Below are 23,049 nucleotides of genomic sequence, written 5' to 3'. Positions count from 1 at the left end.
TCCGCAGCTGTACTAGAGCAGGAGGGATACCCAGGTCACCACAAGCAACACCGATCGAGCATATCCAGAAAACCACTGCTTTTAATGAGAGAGGAAATGTCAGCCTTCTCTCCCATTAAGTCTTATATTTTATCATTGGGTGTGAATAATAAAGCTAGCTTTAAATAGCAACAGTAAGAAAACTCTTTGAAGGGTAATTAATTTTCGACCAACCGGAAGGAGAAACAGCATCCAATCGGCGCCCGTTTCTCAGTGGCCAATCAGATTTCCCCTTACATTGCAGCGCTGGGAAAAACGGAGCTGGACCCTTGTGACTCCCAGCGTGTGGCTGATACAGTTACCTGCAGGACAGTGAACTACTGAGGCTGCATTTGTTACTTGAACATTAAGAGACTAGCAGTTCGGTCGTTCACTGTGCTGGCTGGATTTGCTTGTGTTTGTTCTTAGGCACTGCTCATGTAATGCACTCCCTTAACCAGGAAATTAAGGCATTCTCCCGGAATAATCTCAGGAAGCAATGCACCAGGGTGACAACGCTAACTGGAAAGAAAATTATAGAAACATGGAAAGATGCCAGAATTCATGTTGTGGAAGAAGTAGAGCCGAGCAGTGGGGAAGGTTGTGGTTATGTGCAGGACCTTAGCCTGGACCTGCAAGTTGGTGTTATTAAGCCATGGTTGCTCCTGGGTGAGTATATTGATTTGCCACTAAGTTATTGAGTTCATTTAACTATATTAATTAACGTTTTCCTCCCTAATAATAATAGTCTGTACTATCAGCTAAACTGCTGGAAAATTGAAATGTTTCCTTTTTCGGATATGGAACTTACACTAGCTAGCTACACTAGCTAGTCAGGGATGTTTCTGCTCCACTATATACATAAGAGGCATAGATTCTAGTAACACATAGCACCTGATATTTGAATTTTCTAAAAGCTTTCTTCCTGTTTTTCTAACTTCTCTGGAGGATAACACATTGATGTTGTATTTTCTTGGATAATAAAAGGATATAGCCTTAAAGATTATCAAAGTAAAAAGAATGCTTTTATTAGGCAAAACTACAAGTGACAGGGGTTGAAGTTATAGAAAAGTTAATATTTCAAAAGGCAAATGCTTTTTTGCCTGCTCTGGGGTTGCAAACCATATGGAGTGCATGCCTCCTGTGGCCACATCTGTTCATGGTGTCTGTTTTTGTAGTGTTAAGGAGAAGGTGGACTGATATTTTATAGCTATGAATCTGATGGTTTATGATTTCCTGTATTACGGAAAATACAGATTCCCTATACAAAGCATAATCCACAAATAACAAATGAAGCACAATTATAAAAGTACAAGCTTGTTAGCTTGGCAAGAATATGATACGATATTCTTAAAAAATAGTCAACAGTGTTTTAAGTTGGTTTGAATTATTTTTGATTTGTGAATAGAGAAATTAAGACTTGGAAAAATCAGTGATTTGTTAGTATTTATACAGCCAAGCCTCTCCGGAGTAAAAAGAGCACTGAATTGGGTGTCAGAAATGGCCAGGTATTATGTGGAGTGCACATAGCATCTCACTCCTTTTAAAAACTCTGTGAAGCAGGGATCATCAGCTCCATTTTACAGATGGGAACTGGATTTAAGATTGGTTAAGTAACTTGCACAAGCTCAAGTCTGATACACTCCGGCTCTCCATTGTTACATAGACTGACTCAGGGAGTCCAGGCTTTTAGCCATGCTCTACGTAAAGCTAGATGAGCTAGTGAAAGTCATTTATTCTATTTGGTCCTCCAGAAAAGCCATCTGTAAAGCTGAAGTAACAGTATGTGCTTATCTTATAGGGTTGTCCTGAAGTTGGAAAAGGTTTTTGAAACATATCAATGGCAGTATACATATGAGTTGTTATTGTATTATGTATTATATGAATTGTTACATGACCTGTCTTTTCACCAAATAAATATATCCAATTAGTTTCTGCAGCCCTGTGAAAAAATGAAGTGGGTCATTTAGCTAGTCTGGAAGGTGCACCCAGGATTTGCACAACATTTCTAGGAGAGGAAATAAGGCACATGTTTTGGTTATTTGGCTTCCATTGTAGTAATAATGGTTTAAAATAATTATGGTAGAATTAAAAAATATCATTCACCCTTTCAGAGTTTTCATGAACTTCACTTATTTTTTTATCTAGACTTATGCAAAGTGAGCTGATCAAGGTAGTGTTCTCAGATTGGCATTGGAACCCTTCCAGGATCTTGAGCGAGTGCTGGGAGGGACTTCTGAGACTAGTCCTTATATGGTCGCCTCTTTGGACCAGGAAATGGGATAATTTCATCAGGTACAACCTCCTTTCTTCTGAGAGGTAGATAGACCTTCTTCTGCCCAGTTACAAGCGACTTATTCTGAGGGACCTATGGATGGTTACATCTAAAATTCTTCCACGTGAATGATGCAGGGGTTGTTTCTAGGTTGCTTCAAAGAGCTTCCTTCATCTATTCAAAGCAACACAGCTCCCCCCAGCACTACATGAAATTAAATTTTGTTTTGGGTGGGAAATAAAGAAAATAGAAAGCTGTCAAAATATAATGTCTTTTTCAGTTAGCTCATAAATTCACCCAAGCTTCTGCATTTCAAAAATCTTACATAGGCCCTTGAACTACCTAACAAGTTGATAAAAGATCTTAGTCAGTGAATATTTTTGTCCTAGGTTTTGCAAATTATATTTTTACAACAAAAATCACTAGGACTTTTCTTATATCCAACTTGATTTGTAAAAGTGAAAAATTCCATTTCTCTTGGGTAGTTAAAAGGGTACAGTTATTTCTTGTTATGTCCATCCTGTTAAGAAATCCCAACTGGTAACGTTTTGAGATCTTTGCTTCAATTCTAGGTGAAAATCTTGGGATCCTTTATAAGGTTGTAGAGGATTTCTGATATCCTGGAAGCCCAGTATTTTTAGGAGGCAAATAATACATTAAATTTGTATAGCTCTTAATTTTGTAAAATTCTTTCACAAATATTATTTTACCTTATCCTTATAGGAATTTATGCTCCTATTTCTATCCATTTATGAATGTTTACTCCTACAAATTTTCTCAAAACATTTCTCTTTGGAATATTATTTATTTCCCTTTTCAGTAATGTAATAATATCTTTTTGGTTTATTTCAGTAATAATTTTTTTGTTTAATTTTTTGATGATGAAAATAGAGATTTGTAAATCAAGACATGCTGCACCAGAATTTATGCAGTATTTAGTATTTTCATTAAAAAAGATCTCTTAAAAATAGAAACAGGATTCTGGAGATCTTACGTAGCCTATTTTTTATGATACATATATTATGATTGCAACACATTGAACTTGTTAGAAGACCCAACTCCAGTAGCACGTAATATACTTTCTAAATCAGTTACTTCATCTGTAATATTTCCTTAATAATTCTTGGCCAAGGTCTTGAATATTAGTGGTTTGTGTCATTGTAAAATATAACTGTAAATTATTATTATTATTATTAGACTTCTTTCTTTAGTTGTAGTCCTATTTATCAACTTCTTTTTCTGTTATTTAAAAAATTGCCATACTGTTAAAATTGATTTGCTATTCTATTAAGTTTAACACAATTATAGATCCATGTTGCCACTGTTAAAATCATAAAAAATCATAAAATTATTAAAATTGATATTTGTTTTAAAATCTCAATTAAGATAGTTTATAAAAGGATAACATTCTGCTTTTTCAAAACAAAGATTTAAATAACACATTGTTATAATGATTTATAGTGTTTATTTCTTTTAACGATAAGTGTTTTTCCAACAAAATTTTAACGCAAGACTGCAACACAAAGCAATCATTTAAAATTGGAGAAAAGCTGATGTTTATGTCTAGAATTTAGAGAGAATTAACGTGAACTGAATACTACCAAGTATTAGATGAAACATACAAGCCAATTACCTGAAGTCCATTTGTGCTGACTAAAATTATTCCCCCACACTATTAAAACTCATGTAATTTTCCTATTGTTTGAAAAGGCAGTGATACAAGTTGATTTTTGGTCTCAAGAACACTAAATTTGTACCAATATATTCATATTCTGGAAGTCATTTTCAAAATATAGCAGCCAACTCTGGAATATAACTGACCTGTTCTGTTTGGGGTGTGTGTGTATTTAATGGAAATAATGAAAATATACAGGTTTGATAAATATAATAATGAAAGTTTGGGGTAAGAAAAGAAAGAATTTCATTCATGCATGTTTCTTTTTTTTTTGCTATTTTAAGAAATAGGCCATGTAGAATTATTATTTAAAAGATAACATGCATATTAAACCACCAAATTTCAGTTAACTTATTTGAACCCATTTCTCCCCCTGGAGATGAATAGGACTTCCTACAGAAAACTGAGAAATTATTTTTAAATTATGAAGTATTTCATATGTGTAAAAAATTACAGACTACACTATAACAGACAATTACATATCCACCATCCTGCTTTAACAAATGTTAATATTTTGATAGGCTAACTTTTAAGTAAAGTTGAATGTAGACTCAGTAAGGAGCCTGTGAGCTTCGTATTACCAAGAGAATATTGGCCAACCAGCATACTTGCTGGCCCTCCACCTACCTAAAGTCACATAATAGAAGCTGGCAGATTTCCCAGGTGGATAAGGTGAGAAAAGTGTTGTTTATAGAAATGGAACCTAATTCAGGAAAGTAAAATACTTGAAATCTTAATATAATAAATGCCCTATTTTTTCAGTTGTGTCACTCACTTTATTTTAACTAGTTGTTCTCATGTATAATAACCTTGCGTATTACCTAGAGTCATTTTCCAAGTGTGAGAGCTCTAGAAAGCCAACTTTGACAGGAAGAAACTGGAAAAGGATACAGCCCTAGTGGTACACAGAACGTGGGTGGAATTCAATAGACCAGCAGTGTTTGCTCTAAGCTACTGGGTGTTCCCAGACCAGCTGGCACTAAATCATTTTGTGGGTGTCTTTTTTAAAATATCCTTTTTTAAGTTACAAAAGAAATAGATATTTATTGTAAAAAGTACACATGAGCGTAAAGAAAAAAATCACCCATAATCCTACTGTTAACATTTTATTCTGTATACTTCCTGTCCATTTTTAAGCATATACATAGTTTTTGTTTTTACAAAAATGGTTGATGTTTTGTAACCTGCTTTTATCACATAATATATTGAGAATATATTTCCATGCCATAAATATTCTTCTACATTTCTCATTTCAAAGGGCTGTATATATTTTCACTACATAATTGTACTATCTTTAATATAAGCCAACCCCCATCATTGGGTTTGGTTGGTTTTTTTGTTTGTTTTGTTTTTATAGAGTTTATTTTGTATTACAGACAACACTGTGAAGAACATCCTGATAGCTAATCTTTGCAATATCCAGGACTTTTAGGAAGAATTCCTACAAGTCAGATTTCAGAGTCTAAGAGTATATATAAGATGAATATTTTTTGATGAATATTCCTGAATTATCTTTCAGAAAGTTGGACTGAGGTCCTCCCAAGTTGCATTTCTTAAAATAAATGAATAGCTAACAGAGTTGTTGCAAAAATTAGATTAAAAGTCAGGATGATTATTTTTATATTCAAGGTGATGTTATTTATTTCTTATAGGGTCACAAGATGCTGCTCATGATCTGGATACACTGAAAAAGCACAAGGTAAAAAGAAATGCTTCAGGTCTGGCACTGTGTATAGGAAGTATTTTCATTGTTACATTTATTTAGGAAAAACTGCATAGGTCCATTTCAGAGTTGGATTGGTGAGATTTGGCTATCATTTTAATAAAGTGACAAAAATTATTGCACTTAATTCAGATATGTGAATTTGTAATCCATCTTTCCAGCTTTATTTTCTCTCAATCTCCCTTTACTTTTCCTCATGAAACTGACTTTGGAGGCACTTCTTCCTGCTTCTGCTTATGTAGTTCCTCTGTGTGGAATAGACCTTCCCCTCTTCTCTTCTTGTCCAAGATTTACCCATGCCTTGAGTCCCAACTCACATACCACTTCTTCCCCAATGCTATCTCTTCCCACCTTCCCCCACACAACTGATGTGATTTATTACTTATTTCAATATTTACTGAAAAAAAAAATTATCCATCAACTATTTTGTTAAGCACGATTTCAGGGTCATGGAATTGCTGTGGTTTGAGGAATGCAAAAGGTGCTTGTTCACATGAAGTTTATGATTTGAGGGGCAGAGAGGGAAGAAAGACAAATAAGCAGCTACAGTACAGTGTATTGTATGTGTTGATGGGGATGTGCAGGTGCTATGGGAGAGCATAGGAGATGATGCCCTTAACCCATGTTTGTTTGGGTTGGGTTGGGGATAGTAAGGTCAGGGAAGTCTTCCTGGAGGAAATAATATTGAAGTTTTGCTCTGAAGGGGGTGAGGAGGGAGCAGACAGAAAAGTGTTCAGATAGAAGAAATGGCTCTGTGAAGGCCCAGAGACAAGAGAAAGGCTGATGCTTTCAGGAACAGAAAAGAAGTTTAGTAACCCTAGAATAGAGAGTGTGAGAAAGAAGGGTACCAAGAGACAAGGCCAGAGAAGTAAGCGTGAGTCAGATCACAAAAGTCCATGCAAGCCAGAGTAAACTGTTTGGAATTGATACAAAAGACAGTGGAAAGCCTTTGAAAGGCTTTATGGAGGGAAGTAACAGGATCAAATTTGCATTTTAGAAAGATGGATGGTTAGAGGCAGTGTGGAAAATAGGTTGGAGGATTGCTCAAGCTAGAGATGGGAAGACTAGTTTTGAGGCTGTTGCAGCAATCTGAAAAAAGATGATGGTAGCTTAGATTAGGATTCAGTGGGGGTAGAGAGAAGTGGATGGATTTGAGGGGTTTTTAAGAGGGTAGAATTCTCAAAAGTTAATGATTGACTACTTGCAGGACAGAGTAGAAGGGGGGGTGAAGTTGAGAAAGAAGGAGGAGTCAGAGGTGATATTCAGCTTTCTTGGGTTACTAAGTAGTGTTGGTGTCGTCCCATGAGATAGGGAACAAAGTAGGGAGGAGCAGGTTTTGCAGGAAAAATAACGAGCTCAATTTTGAATAATTTAAATTTCAGATGCCGTGGATAATCTCAGTAGTGTTATTCAATAGACAGTGTGGGTATATGGGGTCTGAAGTTCAGGAGAGAGGTAAAAATAGAGATTCAGGAATCTTCAGCTTATAAGTAGTGATTTAAATTGTTGGAGTAGATGAAATCACCTGGGGCAAGGTGAGCAGAGAAGAAGGCCTACACCAGAACCCTGAGTAATACCAACCTATAGGGAATAGTCAAAGGAAGAAGAATCTGCAGTGGGAAAGGAGGTACTGTAAGAGTTTGTAGGAAAGTAAAAAAATTGTGGTGTCATGGAAGCCAAAGCAGAGTTCTGTGGAGGATAGAGTCAGCGGTGTCAGATGCTGCCCAAAGTTTAAGTATTGTTGGGACTGAATTACAACAGTTGGACTTTAGAACAAAAAGTTGTTAGTGACTTTAGTGGGAACAGTTTCATTTGAATTGGAGGCCCAAGCCAGATTTCAAAAGATTGAGAGGTGGAGGAAATGATCACACCAAAAACGGGCAGAAGAGAGCAGGAAGACCCATAGGTGATGATGAGATCAAATGAGGGAGATGGGAGAGTTTTGAGTGTGTATAAAGCTGATGGTAGAGAAAGGAATTGAAAATACAGGAAAGCAAGAATTGTGGCTAGAGGGCCAAGAAAGTAGGAGGCAGTGTGACCCCAAACACAGGTGCCAGAATGAGCCTCATAAAGGATGTGGGAGCACATCATGCTCTGAATTAAGAAGGTAGAAGGAAAGGGTGAATGCAGGTGTAGGCGAAGTTGTTAAATTTGATGGTAAGGTTTGATGGAAAGGGTTCCTATGTGATGACTTGTCTTTTTACTGTAAAATGGTAAGTGAGGTGATCTACTGGGAGTCGGGAAGAGGTGGTAGGGTTGAAAGTTATTAGGAGAGTAGGGAATGTTTGAAAGAGCTGATATGGGGAATGAGGGAGAGAGCCTACTAGGGAAATATAGTTGCTAAGCATCACTAAGGTACAAGAGAGGTTGGCTCTCATGAACTAATGGTGGCATGAACTGCAGTATTGTGTGAATTTTTTCCAGCCGTGCTTAGCAGTCTGGGTATAGAGGGGACTTTTACCAGTCAGGTGCAGGGGAGGTAGACCATGGACTATAAGCTGATTAACAAAGGAAGTGAAGGCAAGAGGCGGCTGATAGATAAAATAGAAAGATCAAGGAGTTGATGGTTTTTGTGAGGTGTAGAGGGAATAACTGAGTGGAAGATGGAAAAATAAGAGTGGGATACCTGAGTTAATGGGATCAGAGCTGGATCAGTCCTGGGCATTGGTCTTGCAGAGGTGGTGAAGGAGAGTGGTGATGAAGGTCATTGGCGATGAAGTCGTCAGGGACCTGTTAAACCCAAGTGGAAATTGATGTCACCCAGGATAATGGTAGGACGTGGGGTAGGACCCAGAAAACTGAGGGTCAGGTGCCCAAGGAATGCAAGGTATAAAATGGAATAATCAGCTTGTATGAATCTCAAAAGAGCAAGGATTTTTACTGGAGGGTGGAAAAGAAGTGATTTGAAAGAGGCAGGGAGTAGCCAAAAGAATGCAACCCTGCCTCTCACCCACGATGTAAGTGGGGTGCTAGGCCCTTTTCTAGTTGCAGGGGACATAGAAATGAACAAGCAGTAAGGTCCTTGATTTTAAAATATATTTTCAGATGAGAATACATTCTCTGAAAGAATTGAAACAAGGCAGTGAGAGGAGTGGCAGGGGAATAGGCCTCTGAGGGTATTATATTTCAACTGAGACCTTAGGACAGAGTCAGCTGTGCTTAAATCAGGAAAAGAGCCCTTAAGGCTGAGAGAACAGCAAACGTGGAGGCTCCTGGAAGGAACAAGTTCAGTATGTGTTCCTCCCTTCTGGTCTCATAACACTTTGTTCTTCTCCTGTAGCTCTTAGCACCTCTACTTTTTATTATTACTGTCGGTGAACATGTTTTCCCCTCTATTATTCAGCAGACTTCTAGAGGATTAGAGACCCTGTCCTACTCATCTTTCATCCCACAGCTCTGAGAAAAAGATTTGATTAAATTGAGGCTGAAAATTTTATGTGATAAACACTTGCAATTAATTTCTTCAAGGAAATAAATACTAACGAATTCACTAACTAATTTGATATGTTTACTAGTCAATGTACTTATTTGTGTTTAAATTGGACTCCCCTCGTTTTATTATAATAATAACTGCCTGACAATAAGAGACAATGGCCTGAAATTGCATAAGGATATGAGAATGACTGTATATCCTGATAGGAACCCTCTTAGATCAATATTTCAACATAAGTAGAACATGTTTTAGAGTCTTGCTTACATGAATAAATTAATATTTCTCAGGGTAAAAATGGAAATTAGAAAAACTGATAAATCTTTTCATTGGCAAGTGTTTTATTATCTAGGCCCTGTTATGATACACTAGTTCCAATTCACTTTCATCCTGGTGATGTGAACCCAGCTGCTGTTTAAAAGATCATTCTGTCTCTGTATAAAAGATCCTGTTAGATGCCTGGAAGAAGCAAAAGTAAGCTGAGCAGCTGAATAGAGGGTTTCTACAAAATCTTAAGGATGCTGTAAAACAAAATTATTGATTTAAATGCATGACACATTTCAAAGGGATTTCTTGGGGTTTAAGTAGAGTGCAATAACTAATAGAAATTCTCTTGTGGCAGATCATTTCAGAAATTTCTATAGGAATTTCATTGTAATGTTTAGATATGGTAATAAGAGTTGTTTTATTAGTAAGGTACTCATTGAGTGCCTGGTGTATGCCCAATAAAGCATGAAGGAGGATAGAAAACTAAGTGTAACATAAGATATTCCAAGTTGTTTACTGCAGCACTGTTTATAATAGCAAATTTATTGAAAACAACCCCTATTTCCATAAGTAGGGAATTGGTTAAATGACCAATAGTCCACCCACATGATGGAATACTATATAGCTTTTTTTTTTTTACATCTTTATTGAAGTATAATTGCTTTACAATGGTGTGTTAGTTTCTGCTTTATAACAAAGTGTATCAGTTATACATATACATATGTTCCTGTATCTCTTCCCTCTTGTGTCTCCCTATATAGCTTTTTAAAAGAACACAAAAAAAATGGTCTCTAGATACTGATATGAAAAGATCTCCAGGACATTTTAAAAAATTAATTAATTTACGTATGGCTGTGTTGGACCTTACTTGTTGCATGCGGGCTTTCTCTAGTTGTGGCGAGTGGGGGCTACTCTTCGTTGCGGTGCACGGGCTTCTCATTGCGGTGGCTTCTCTTGTTGCGGAGCACGGGCTCTAGGTGCGCAGGCTTCAGTAGTTGTGACGTGTGGGCTCAGTAGTTGTGGCTCTCAGGCTCTAGAACGCAGGCTCAGTAGTTGTGGTGCACGGCCTTATTGCTCTGAGGCATGTGGGATCTTCCCGGACCAAGGCTTGAACCCATATTCCCTGCATTGGCAGGTCCAGGACATTTTTAAATAGGGGGAAAAACCCAAGGTGTTGCCTTTGTGTAAGAAAGGGAGTACATAAACTATTTGCATAAAGATACTCTAAAAGAATATACAAGAAACCAACAAAGATGGTTACCATATGGGTGGGAGATGATGGAGTGGAAAGAGGGTGAGAGCAAGACTTCTTAATGTTTCTTTTTTTTTTTAATAATGTTGTGATTTTTGAACTAGTTCAAAAGATAATTTTTTGATAATGCCTAAATGTGAGGATTAAGTGAGTTAACCTGTATGCCTAGCACATACTACGTACACAGTAAAGGGGCTATTCTTATTATCCCTATTATAAAGGGCATCACAAGGTCAACCATTGTTAGGACCTCCGTAACTGCATTTTGGAAATATGCTTGATTACTTGAAGGGTTTTAGGCTAGGTCCCCATCACCATCACCACCATGACCTGAGACTCAGTACAGTTCCTTTCAAGCATGATCATTCAATCAATATATATGTAAGTTGCATTTCCAAGCAGCTAAACTACCTAGACATTGGGTAGTTTAATGATCCACAATATTTGTAAAGCACTTTTACCTTTCAACAAGTTTCCCCAAGATTCTCATTGGGTCGTCTCTGTAATCCTGTGATGTATAGGGAAGCTATATAGATACAGATATATCCTGTAAGTGGTCAGAACTCATTTTTGGTCTGTTGGGAATGCAGAATATAGTTCTAAAGGTAAGGCAAACACATCAATATTATAAAACATTGGCACATCTATTAATTCAGGGCAGAATCATGTAGTCCTGGCCAGAAGTCCACTTGGAGTGAGAGAGTAGCTTGGCACAGTCAGGTGGGATTTCACTGGGGAAAGCAGAAGGACATTTCAGACTGTATCTTCTAAAACTGTTCTTCCCTTCTTTCTAGGTTCTTCCATCTCCTCTCTATGTAAGAGTCTCTCTTGAGAAGATCTGAGTTTTTTTTCTGTTTTCTTCTTTCCACAAGGCACTTAAGTTAGTAAATAGCCTGTGGCCTTCTCTTCATGAGGCCTAGTTCCCTGAGTGTCTTAATACTCTTTCGATTGTGGACCACAGAAACCTGAGCGAGGAAAGAGAATGTGTATGATGATTTAGGGGGCTCTCTGGAACCTGAGGGAAGAGAGTGGCCATGCCAGAGAATAGGAGGCCATCCAGGACAGCCTCTCTCTCCCCCTGGCACATGGCCCCTATCTGCACATCTGTGTTGTTCTTCTCATTTGGGAGCAGAGATCTTTCAGCTTCCCTGAGCACTTAATAGAAAACGGCTGTTCTTAAATCTCCCAAGTTTGTGGATCATTCTAGCTGTCTCACACACCTATTTTTTAAATTCCTTGAGATAATCTGCTCAGTCTAGCTTAAGTCAGGCGTCCACCCGAAACCAATTAGCTGTGCTGAGGGAGGGAGTGGGACACAGCCAGAGTCATAGCTGGGAGGATGGTGGGGGCAAGAGAGGCAGGCTGGACAAGTACTCTAAGATATGATGAGATACAAGAAAATACCAAGGTCAGGCAAACCCTAAGATCCAAACTAAGAGAGACAATAAGTTCAGTGAGAAGCATGTCCTGATAAGAAACAGGGACTCATATTTCTGGTCTGTTTAGCCTTTGGATTCTCTTAATAGACTTTCCACATGGCTCCTTCCATTTGCTTGGTGGACTCCAGGAAAGGAGCCTGAATGTATAGAGGGATGAGGAGGTTGCTTATGTGTGCCATTTAAAAGAAAATCTTTCATGACCATCCCACCTTTCAACCAGACTAATTCATCAGAATTTCCGGGTTTGAGACCCTGTGGCATTGATATTTTTAAAACGCTTACTGATGGTTCTAATGTGCAGCCATAGCCACACTTGAGAACCACTGTACTTACAAAGAATACAAGAGGAAAATAAGGAAATAATTATTGAAAGGGAAGTGGTGTGCTACTGATGCACTTCCCTTACGTCAGTTTTTATATGGACATTAATTGATTTATTCAATAAATATTTTAAGTACTTTCTGTGCTAAGGTCACTGTTCACTCACAATGCTTACTTACAATAGTGAGTAAGCTAAACCTGGTCCCTGCCCTCATGGAGTTTCTAGTACAGTGAGGGAAATAAACAGACTCTCAGTGGTAAGGGCTATAATGAGGCAAGTAGAGGGTGCTTTGGGGGTATATAGAAATAGCACTTCTGGTAAGGGATGAGGCAGTCAGAAAAGGCTTCCTGAAGGAAGTGTTATTGAGTCATGCTTAAATTGTTTATTCTTGTTACAGCTCTCAACATCTCAGTCTCTGTTTAATTAACCTAATTCATGAGAATTTTTAAAAATCATCCTTTTTTTTCTCTTTAAGGTGACTCATATTCTCAATGTTGCATATGGAGTTGAAAATGCTTTCCTCAGTGACTTTGTATATAAGAGTATTTCTATTTTGGATCTACCTGAGACCAATATCCTGTCTTATTTTCCAGAATGTTTTGAATTTATTGAACAAGCAAAAATGAAGGTAAGTTTTTTTTTAATTAATTAATTTATTATTCATTTTTAGTTGCATTGGGTCTTTGTTGCTGTGCACAGGCTTTCTCTATTTGCGGTGAGTGAGGGCTACTCTTCATTGTGGTGCGCGGGCTTCTCATTGCAGTGGCTTCTCTTGCTGTGGAGCACGGGCTCTAGGTGCACGGGCTTCAGCATTTATGGCACATGGGCTTAGTAGTTGTGGCTCACGGGCTCAGTAGTTGTGGCTCGTGGGCTCCATAGTGCAGGCTCAGTAGTTGTGGTGCATGGGCTTATTTGCTCCACCACATGTGGGATCTTCCCGGACCAGGGCTCGAACCCGTGTTCCCTGCATTGGCAGGCGGGTTCTTAACCACTGCGCCACCAGGGAAGTCCGTAAGTTTTGTTTTGATCCACAGTTCTTCAGAAGCAGATATTTAAAAATATGGGTCCATTATCCAATATTTATTCTTTCTGTAATGAATACGTAGAGAACAATTATGAAATTTCCCCTTCAACAATATTTCATTAATTCCTACAACTATTTAGTTTTCCAGTTGCTCTTTTTTCAGTGAAATATTTACTTTTAACTTTAATTTCTCATATTCCTATGCCTTCCTGAGAAATATTCGGATTTAAAATTTTCTGCTTACTGAGTTTTCCTGTGTACATAGGTATTGCGTTGGCCCAAAAGTTCTTTCCGGTTTTTTGTAAGATGTTATGGAAAAACCCGAACGAACTTTTTGGCCAAACCAATACGCAGGTTTCCTTTGATAGTTTCTAACCACCTGCCCTCTGACCACTTTGCAAGGTAATCAGGTGGACTGTGGGATAGAGGCTGCTCTAGTCCTGTTAGTGTATTTATGAAGATTAATATTCCTGAGATTGTATAAAAATGCTGATCAGAAGCTGTCCATTGGTTCCCTGACTTTAGAAGACCAACAAAAAATACAATACTTCAATCTTGGTACCCATCCAAGGCAGGGCTTCTAGGCTGGCTGTTACCAATAATTATACCTCAAAATGACATCATTTTTAGTCAGTATATAATTCTTACAAAATTTATGTTAGATAAATAGATGGGAATGTAGAAGCACTTACAGAGAAAAGTTAACTGTCCTGGAGCACCCGACAATTAATGACAGTTAATAGAATCCAACTTAATTAAATTCTGATGATCTCCCTTCTACCTTATCTCTTTCCCTCTCTCTCTTCCTTCCTTTCATTTAGTAATATTTATTGAGTGCCTTAGGTGCCCGGCACTCTTCTCGATACCCTTCTCTAGATTACCGGAAAAATGTAACACTTTTCTACCTTATTTAATAGCAGATATTTGGATGAAAGAAAAGGAGGAGATTTTCTAATTCAGAGCCTAGTATTGGCCAGTCTGTTCTCTTGTGAAAAATTTTACAGACTCTAGATTGTCACATTCCAGTGTGCCAGCTAACAGTGTTAGAAATAAAAGTGACAATGTTTCTGTATTAGCTGCTCTCCTAAGGAGATGTAGAATGTACGTTAGACGGTAAAGGAAAAATGTAGACATCATCCATATTCATATTAGAAGATATGCACATGTTGCAAATAAAAAGTGAAATGGGTAATAGTTAAGAAAAATGGTCCTTAGTTTGGGTTTCCCAAAAAACAGAACCTGAGCCAAGGATTAAGAGCTGCTGCTTCATTTGAGAGGTGCAATCCCTAGGCAGTGAGAGTGAGAAGAAAAGGAAGTGACTCAGGTAAGGATGAGAAGCAGTGTAAGATGATGTGTTTACCTTGCTGAACACAACTTCACAATGAGCTGACAGCGAAATAGCTGGGTACTTGGTAGGGTGGTACCCAAGACATCCCCAGGCAGGGAGTCCAAAGAAACTGCACCTCAGTAGATTTTGGGAGGGAGGGAAGAGAGAGAATTTATCTGCCTGGCCATCTGTCAGCTTCTATTTCCCATTGGTCAAAGTTTACCCATGGAGAGGTAACTAACCTCACAATTCCAGGTTGTAGCACCCCACCCCTTCAGCAGCCACCTTGAAGCCAAACCCAATGCCCTGTGGTGTGACTTGCCATCCAAGTTCAGAAGAAGCAAGAAAATCCAGAACTCAGGGTGTACCTATGCAGAGACTGCCATCGGGGAAGAGCCAGGTGTTCTTAGGCAAGCAAAACTTAATAGGCTTAAAGGCACAATAGGCAGTCAGCCACAGAGGTTGTAGTTGAGGTGGAGCAAGCTGAGGGTGAGATGATGGTATCAAAGGATTCCGAAGAGATGCATAAAATGTTTCTGCTACAAGATGTATTTGAATTCTGTAATATGTTCTAATTTCTCAAGCCTTATGTTTTTCACTGAAATCTTAGCCTCAGCCAATATTTCCTTACCCTGAAAACTCTTTATTGTTTAGATTAATACATATTTAGTTTTAGCAATAGAAGTCTTGAATTTTCTTCATTTTTTTCTAGAAGAAATCTCTTCATGATTTTGCCTATTGTATATGCACCTATTATTAAATGTGATTACTCAGTGAATTGCATATTTCAAAACTACCTTTCTAGGTCCTAGTTTGTTTTCGTCTTTTTACATACAGCTGCCAGATGGAATGTCTTCCATTTTCCCATGTCTTTCCTCATTTCTCTCTGTACTTATAAAACCCTGTTTTGTTTGGTTTCTCTGTCCTTCTTCTATCTCTGCCTAATGCATTATTTGTCCGGTTTATGCCCAAAGGGACAGAAATACACATGAGAGGGAAGTAGTAAAGTAACCTCCATAGTCTCAAGAGTTCTTTTAGGAATATTTACTTGACCCCCTTTTTTTTTGCAAAAGGTTTTGTTTGTTAGTATGAAAATGTGTATTTGACATTCCATGTTTACTTTATTATTTATAAGATGTGATTTTAAAAGCATGTAATTTATAACATTGTAGAAAAATTGGAAAATATAGATAGGTAAAAATTAAGGTCACCCACTTCCACCATATAGATACAACCACTGTTAGTATTTTAATATATTTTTCTATATATCAAAAGACCTGAACTTGACTAAGTTCATCTGTCAAAAAATATGAATTACTTACTCTAAGAAGATACAAGAGATGTATATTGCTGCCCTTAAGGAGCTGGCAGTCTAATTGAAAGGCTGTTCATAACAACACGAGAACAAAGCAAACTGCATAAAATGGAAATACTATAACATAATTCCTATCTATCTGCCCATAGCAGAATGGTGATTTGATTCTTTTAAGAGAATGTTTTCTCAGAAATGCAGAACAAAATTAATTTGCTTGCTTAGCAAACATTTATGGAATACCTACTCTGTGCCCAAAATTGTACTAAGTATTAGGCATACAAAGATGGCTTGGATATTCCTCCTGCCCGCCTCTCACGCAGAGAGAGACAGCCTTCTTAGAACAGAAGCCAAAGTTAGCTGGACCAAGAGAGGAGCAAAGGCCTTTCAAGCAGAGGACAACAGCAAGTGCAAAAGAAAAAATTTCTTTATGAATGATTTAATTGTCACTACTTTGAGTTCTGGAAAGGGGATATGAAGCTAGTAGTTTGTTTGGAAATACTTTCAAGGGCAATATGATACCCAAGGAATAATAAAAGGTAAATAGGTAAATTCAAAGGCTGTAGAAACTAACAGAAAAGTAGCTGTTTATATAAGGAATGTAAGAGGGAAGAAAATACTAACATTTTTGAACATTAGCTAAAACTGATTGCACCATGTATAAGATTGAAAATAAAGCTAGTTTCATTTTTGAAAGCATATGTATGGATCATAACATAGAGATAACTAGTATACAGTCAGGAAACATTAAAAATGACATGAGGCACCTCTTATTAAGCTTATGATTCCAAGTTTCTTTGGAATAGCTAATCTGTTTTGAGTTAAAAGAAGTTCATTAATACTTTTCATTGGTTACTGTAATATGATTTTAAAATGTCTTAAGTCTCATAAAAAAGCCATTATACAAAGTGAGAAAAATTCTGTATATGTAGAGTGAATATTTGTGTTTCGCTTTTCTTGTACAGAAAGTTAATATCTGGAAATGACTCTGAAATACATAAATATAAATAGACAATCTTATTTACAAAGCAGAAATAGAGACAGACGTAGAGAACAAATGTATGGATACGAAGGAGGGGAGCAGGGGTGGGATGAATTGGGAGATTGGTATTGAAATATATACACTATTGATACTATGTGTAAAATAGATAACTAATGAGAACCTACTGTATAGCACAGGGAACTCTACTCAGTGCTCTGTGGTGACCTAAATGGGAAGGAAATCCAAAAAAGAGGGGATATATGTATACATATAGCTGATTCACTTTGCTGTGCAGTAGAAACTAACACAACATTGTAAAGCAATTATACTCCAATAAGAAATTTTTAAAAAAAGGAAAAAAGAAAAAAAAATATATATAAACAATTGAAATTGTCTTTTTGATATGAGGATTTAAAATATTAACTAATTTTCTTGTGAATGATCTGTTTCTTGAAATGAGTTACACTTGCAAATTTGTTACAGTAGACCTAGGAAAGGAATTTTGCAATAGATTTATGCATCTAAGAAAACTGCCTTGTAAAAGTAAAATAATCCAATAAGCCATAAACATAGCATTGTTAATGTGTACTTTGGGCAGAGAATTTTCAGTTGTAAGATTTTTTCCCCTTTTCCCTGTTCCCATCTTTCTTGTGTTGTAAGAAAAGAAGAATCAAGAAATAAAGTAATTAAAATGTCTGGTTCTGTTGGGTGTGCTCACTGTTCTCTACCTTTCATTTAGATCATTAACTTTTTAAAGGCCTGAGATAAGCTAACCTGTATCAATGCTGATCCATCAGATCTATCACATTCATTATTAATGCAATATTACCCCCATCAGCATTGGCCTTGCACTGTGTCCCTTTTCACTTGTGAAGTATCATTTGCAAGTTACCTGAAACGTTTTTCATTTATTGACCTCATGCTGGTGTCTAATTACCTTTTCCACTTCACATTGTCATGAGCTATTTGTGTCATCATTTTACTACCTCATAAGTTTAACTATTTTTTAAGTCACTTCCCTCCAGAATAAAATATATCCAAGGGAAGAAAATTTTTTCTTTACTGATCATTTTACCATAGATTTCTAAGGAATGATACTAGTTTCTTCATGGGAGCGCTATGTGTACCTAGAATGTCTCGAGCTTTCTGTTTAGTTTATGATTATGGTTTTATTTATATTTCCACATACATTTCCTGTGATATTTCTCTTATTTATAGACTCGTGGCTACTAAGTTACTAGGCTTTCATGTGTACTTTACTAGATTACTTCAGTTTAATAAAAGGTAGTTTCAGAATTCCAAGTATATCATCAAAGCATTTCAATTCTGGGAGGTGGGAAGAGAAGGTGTTGGTTAATTGATTGATTTTCCCCATTCATTCCCTACAATGAATTGTATTTTGATGATTGAATAGATTGAATCAAATAAATCAATAAAGTGAATATTTTTATTTTATAATTTTAAGTAGTATAAGATTATATTATAGTCTCTCTTAAATGAATAATGAAGATTTTTGTTTGGTTTTATTATAGGATGGAGTGGTTCTTGTTCACTGTAATGCAGGAGTTTCCAGGGCTGCTGCAATTATAATAGGCTTCCTAATGAATTCTGAAGAAATCTCATTTACCAGTGCTTTTTCTTTGGTGAAAAATGCAAGACCTTCCATATGTCCAAATGCTGGTTTTGTGGAGCAGCTTCGTACATATCAAGAGGGCAAAGAAAGCAATAAGTGTGACAAAATACAGGAATTAGAAGAAACAACAGTTCCTGAGTTACATTCTAGCTGATGATGGACAACTGTAATTTCTGAGTTGGTCTCTAGAGCCACCTTTCCCCTTTTTGAGAGTAAACTAGTAGAAACTTCCTTCTCTCATGCTTTTTTCAAGTGGAAATAGAGGTCAATTGATTGTCCTAAGTTAAGGTAAAAATAAATTTTTTAAATTATATCATGTTTTCTTTAGTATTATAATATGTGATTAAATGCTTCTTTGATTTGCTAAGGGAAAATAACAATGTATTACCAATAATTGATTTCTGTAGAAAGAAAAGGTTTAAATTTAAAATCTGTATTAAAGCATGAAAGATTAAATTAGTTGATTAAAACTTTTGGTAGTTTTCTATTCCAGCAACTGTTTCCATGAAGGAAAAAACTTGAAGTGCTACTTGACTTACTATTTCAGAGGGAGGTAAATTTCTTTGTGAAGAATTTAAGATTAAAAAACAATACCTTAAACCTCCCAAAAGAGGCAACCAAAATCTGAAGGTTTACACAATATTTATGTAGCAGTTACAATATTCACAAGATTTTTATGTCCTTTTATGAAAATGTACCCACTTTTCATTTTGATTCTTTAATTTAACTGTATACCCGGTGTTTATTTTTAAAGTTTTTTGTATAGCTATTCTCTCTTACTTTATTGTGAGCTTATGGTTCTTTTATTAGGTGATTAGTCTCTTACATTGTATGCTTTTTATTCTGGGTCCCTAGCATTCTGTTTTTGCGTCTGACGTCATAATTATCTGATCTCCTTGGATCTGTGGGAAAGTGTTTTATACTAAAAAATCATTTTTAAAATGTGGTTTGATTAATGATCTGTTTTCTAGTTCAGTATTCTACTAGGGAACATATTTTTAAGGAAAGAACAGTTATGGTTTTGTAAGAAATTTTACATACATTTTTAAAAAGCCCAAAATCATTAACAATTTTATTTCTGGCCAGAGGCTTTGATTAGTTTTTTTTTTATTAAGTCTCCATATTAGCAAGGCTGAACTCTGTACGTTATGAATTTGCTTAAAGATATTCTTTTAATTATTCAAAATGTACTTAAAATTAATTATAATAATTAAGATAGAATTTATTTAATAGCTTTCAAGTAGACTTTCAAGACTTAGAAAATATCATTGCCCTCTAGATTTTATTAAGAAAGTCCTGAGCTCTTCTTAATTACACATTATAGAGAGCAAGCATTTTCCTATACATAATTTGGAAAGTGCACACTGAGCACATCTGTGCATTTGAGAAAGCAGGCTTTCTTATGCTGCCAGGAGCAAAAAGTAGAGATGATAAATGCAAATTATGTTTCAAGATTGCTTATAGCCTGACAAGATGCCATCATATGCAAAGCTATGAACTTTGCTTCTATTAAGAGGCAGCATAAATGTAATCAACCTTCTGTGAGCTGTTTGAAGCCTAACAAGGCAGACAGAATCCTCTTAAATATGAGACTGGTGTATAATACTGTCTTTATGGTCAATATTGCTGAGGGTTTGCTGGGTGAACCTTTTCCATTCACATGAAAGCATTTATTTAAATACATTTTCCTTTGTTATTGCTGTTTAGTTTTCAGCCATTAAATGTTGTGAATATGAAGCCTTAAATTGAACTTATTCCTTATGGATAGTTTATTATTTTTGTCTGTAGTTTGCATAGTTTTTTCCTGTAGTGATCTGGTTACAGTACAAACATATATCTTCTGTATCATCTACAGAAGTGCTTTGAGCATCAATTTTGTTTTCTCTTAACTGATAATAGTTTGCTGTATGTAAAATAAATCAGTAAAGGTAATTGTCTTTTAAATTAGGGGTACTATGTAAGGCAATGATGGGTCATACATGGAGCATGTTTATTGGGCTTCTCAAGGATATGTCGCTGTGTCATACCTAGTTATTTATAAAAAGGAATTTTATCATTATGATTCTCTGTCTCACATATTATAAACAGATCTCAAATATTCATCTGTTTCAAGGGAGTGGAAAAAGTATTTCAAGGATTTTTGGCCTCTATATTAAAATAGATTTTCCTATTTTAGAAAGTCCCCTTCAAAGGTAATTTCTCCAAAGATTCTGGAATGTAACAAGTATAAATCAGAGTATTGTCTTAAAACCTTACCCAGTGAATTAACTCAATGAATTAACACCTTTATAAGCAAGACCACAATACATTAAAAAAAAGCAAACAGAAATGTAACACAGTTAATTAATTGATTTTGTGAGTTTAGCTAGTTGCTTTTTCTGCCCAAATCATCCTGAACATATTTAGTCACCCTGTAGTTATTTAAGAATTTAAAGCAGAAGATTTTAAAGTTTTATATTCTTGTGATACTTACAGTGACATTTTTTGATTAACACATTTATGGTTCGTTGCCTTTGATATACTTTAAAAAAAGCTTATAGTTAAGCTTTTCTACTTCAAGTGAAACTTTGACTTACTGTTTTGTATCCATATTTATAACGTGCCCCTTATTGTTTCTAGGTATTGATATACTTTAATAAAAATAATAAATTTACTATTTCTTCAATTAATATCTTTAATTCTTTGAGGTTATTTGTTTTAAAAGACAACAATTATTTGCTGTCAAATCCTGGATTAAACAAATCTGTTGGCAAAACACAAAATTATACATTTTGGAATTTAAATTAGTTTAAGGTCTGTGGAAATTTGATCCTCCAGCCACCTCAAGAAGTGAAAAGCTAAAGTCAGATCTTGTAATTGGAATTACTGTGGATAAATTGGCAGTGAAAATTCAATAGAATATTCTAGTAGTTTAAGTCAAGAGATACTGAATTACTCTCAGACTAAACTGAGATTTACTATCTTAGTAAAGCCTTCCCTGACCACCTTATTTCAAATTGCTCCCATCCCTAACACTTATATCTACCTTTCCTGTTTTATTTACTGCATATCCCTAATTATCCCCCAAATTTTATATATATATATATATATATATATATATAATTATTATTTTTTTTTTGCAGTACACGGCCTCTCACTGTTGTGGCCTCTCCCGTTGCGGAGCACAGGCTCCGGACGCGCAGGCTCAGCGCGTCAGTTTTGTCAACAGTTTTGTTTTGCCTGGCATCCTAGAGGGTGGATTTCCAGCAAGTTCTTCCATATCTCTGCCATTCAGTGAGCCATAGCTTCACTCTGCAACAAGATCCATATTTCAACCCTGGGAGTCTTCTTCCTTGAACACTCATCCCCAGGGGTGGTGGCTGCTCTTTATATCTGCTATTCCTATGTTGTTTACTTCTTCCTTTCTTACCAATCCCTCATTACTCCAATCTATTATGGTTAATAAACTTTTATATCAAGCTTTTCTGGCCCAAGTTATTGTGTAGTTTATCTATCCTGATGGACCCAGACTGTCTAGCCTATAATTTACAGTCACATTTTTTAATAATTGTCCTTGTGGAGTGTTTCTGATAGCAGGTCAAGCTATGTTACAACCATGCAGATTATGTAATAAAAGCTGAAATGGCAACTAATGTTGTCAGTAATTTTTTGAGAGTCTAATTCTATCAATGTAAACAGTGTTCAACGTAAAGTATAAACACAATGACCTGATTTTGTTAATGCTTCTTGTCTACAGAGTGATGAATTCTTCAAAGTTGAAAAAAAAGCACACAAATAGTGCAATTTGCTATTGTTCTTATGTTTTCACCCACTCTTCCCATTTGTATATCATACCAGCAGGAGAGGAAATTGCTTTCTTTGCTTGCGAGGAGTTCCCACTCCCCTCTTTCCACAGTTCAGTTATTCTACTAAATTTGTGAATCTACTTAATAATAGTTGTAATTAGTGCTAATGCAACTTCATGAACTCTGGGGGGTAAATGAAGACAGCTAATGTCTCATCACTAGAGATTTGTTTATATTTACCTCTTATAAAAGCAAATGCAAGCTTTTATAAGTGCTAACAAACAAAAAGTTCCCTATATCTTCCCCAGGATTGGCATACAGCTTGCTGTGTATAATTTATAGCATTCTCCCTTTCTCCTTTAAAAAATCTGGTATAATAATTGCCTATCTTCAGTTTTATGACACTCTAACAGCATGTCTTAAATATGACTGATCTTGCTTTGGGAATATCATTAGCAGTTTTTCTCAGTATTTCTTCAATGCATAAAAAGAACTTTTTTTCACGCTCAGGGGCTCCCCTGAAGACTCTACTTTTTTATGCAATAACTATTTTTTTTTTAGCATCTTTATTGGAGTATAACTGCT

The 23,049-nt window shown here is 36.1% G+C and overlaps 1 protein-coding gene across 1 annotated transcript; it reads left to right on the top strand.

Annotated features, from left to right (window-relative positions):
• Positions 1 to 294: 294 nt before the first annotated feature.
• Positions 295 to 22,275, top strand: DUSP19 (dual specificity phosphatase 19). Its single transcript, XM_030850288.2, has 4 exons — positions 295 to 687; positions 5,621 to 5,667; positions 12,877 to 13,029; positions 18,579 to 22,275. The coding sequence occupies exons 1-4, from the start codon at positions 462 to 464 to the stop codon at positions 18,831 to 18,833; spliced, it is 681 nt and encodes a 226-aa protein (XP_030706148.1). The 5' UTR covers positions 295 to 461; the 3' UTR covers positions 18,834 to 22,275.
• The last annotated feature ends 774 nt before the right edge of the window (positions 22,276 to 23,049 follow it).

Source organism: Globicephala melas, chromosome 7 (genome assembly GCF_963455315.2).
Source record: "Globicephala melas chromosome 7, mGloMel1.2, whole genome shotgun sequence".
Lineage (NCBI taxonomy): Eukaryota > Metazoa > Chordata > Mammalia > Artiodactyla > Delphinidae > Globicephala > Globicephala melas.
The sequence above is the reverse complement of the archived record's forward strand: the minus strand, read 5'-3'. Positions and strand labels throughout refer to the sequence as shown.

Excerpts from the sequence above, each read along its gene's own strand:
- DUSP19 (XM_030850288.2), top strand. The coding sequence starts at position 462 with ATGCACTCCCTTAACCAGGAAATTAAGGCATTCTCCCGGAATAATCTC. Across the intron at positions 688-5,620 it reads TAAGCCATGGTTGCTCCTGG|GGTCACAAGATGCTGCTCAT; the intron begins GTGAGTATATTG and ends TATTTCTTATAG. Across the intron at positions 5,668-12,876 it reads ATACACTGAAAAAGCACAAG|GTGACTCATATTCTCAATGT; the intron begins GTAAAAAGAAAT and ends TTTCTCTTTAAG.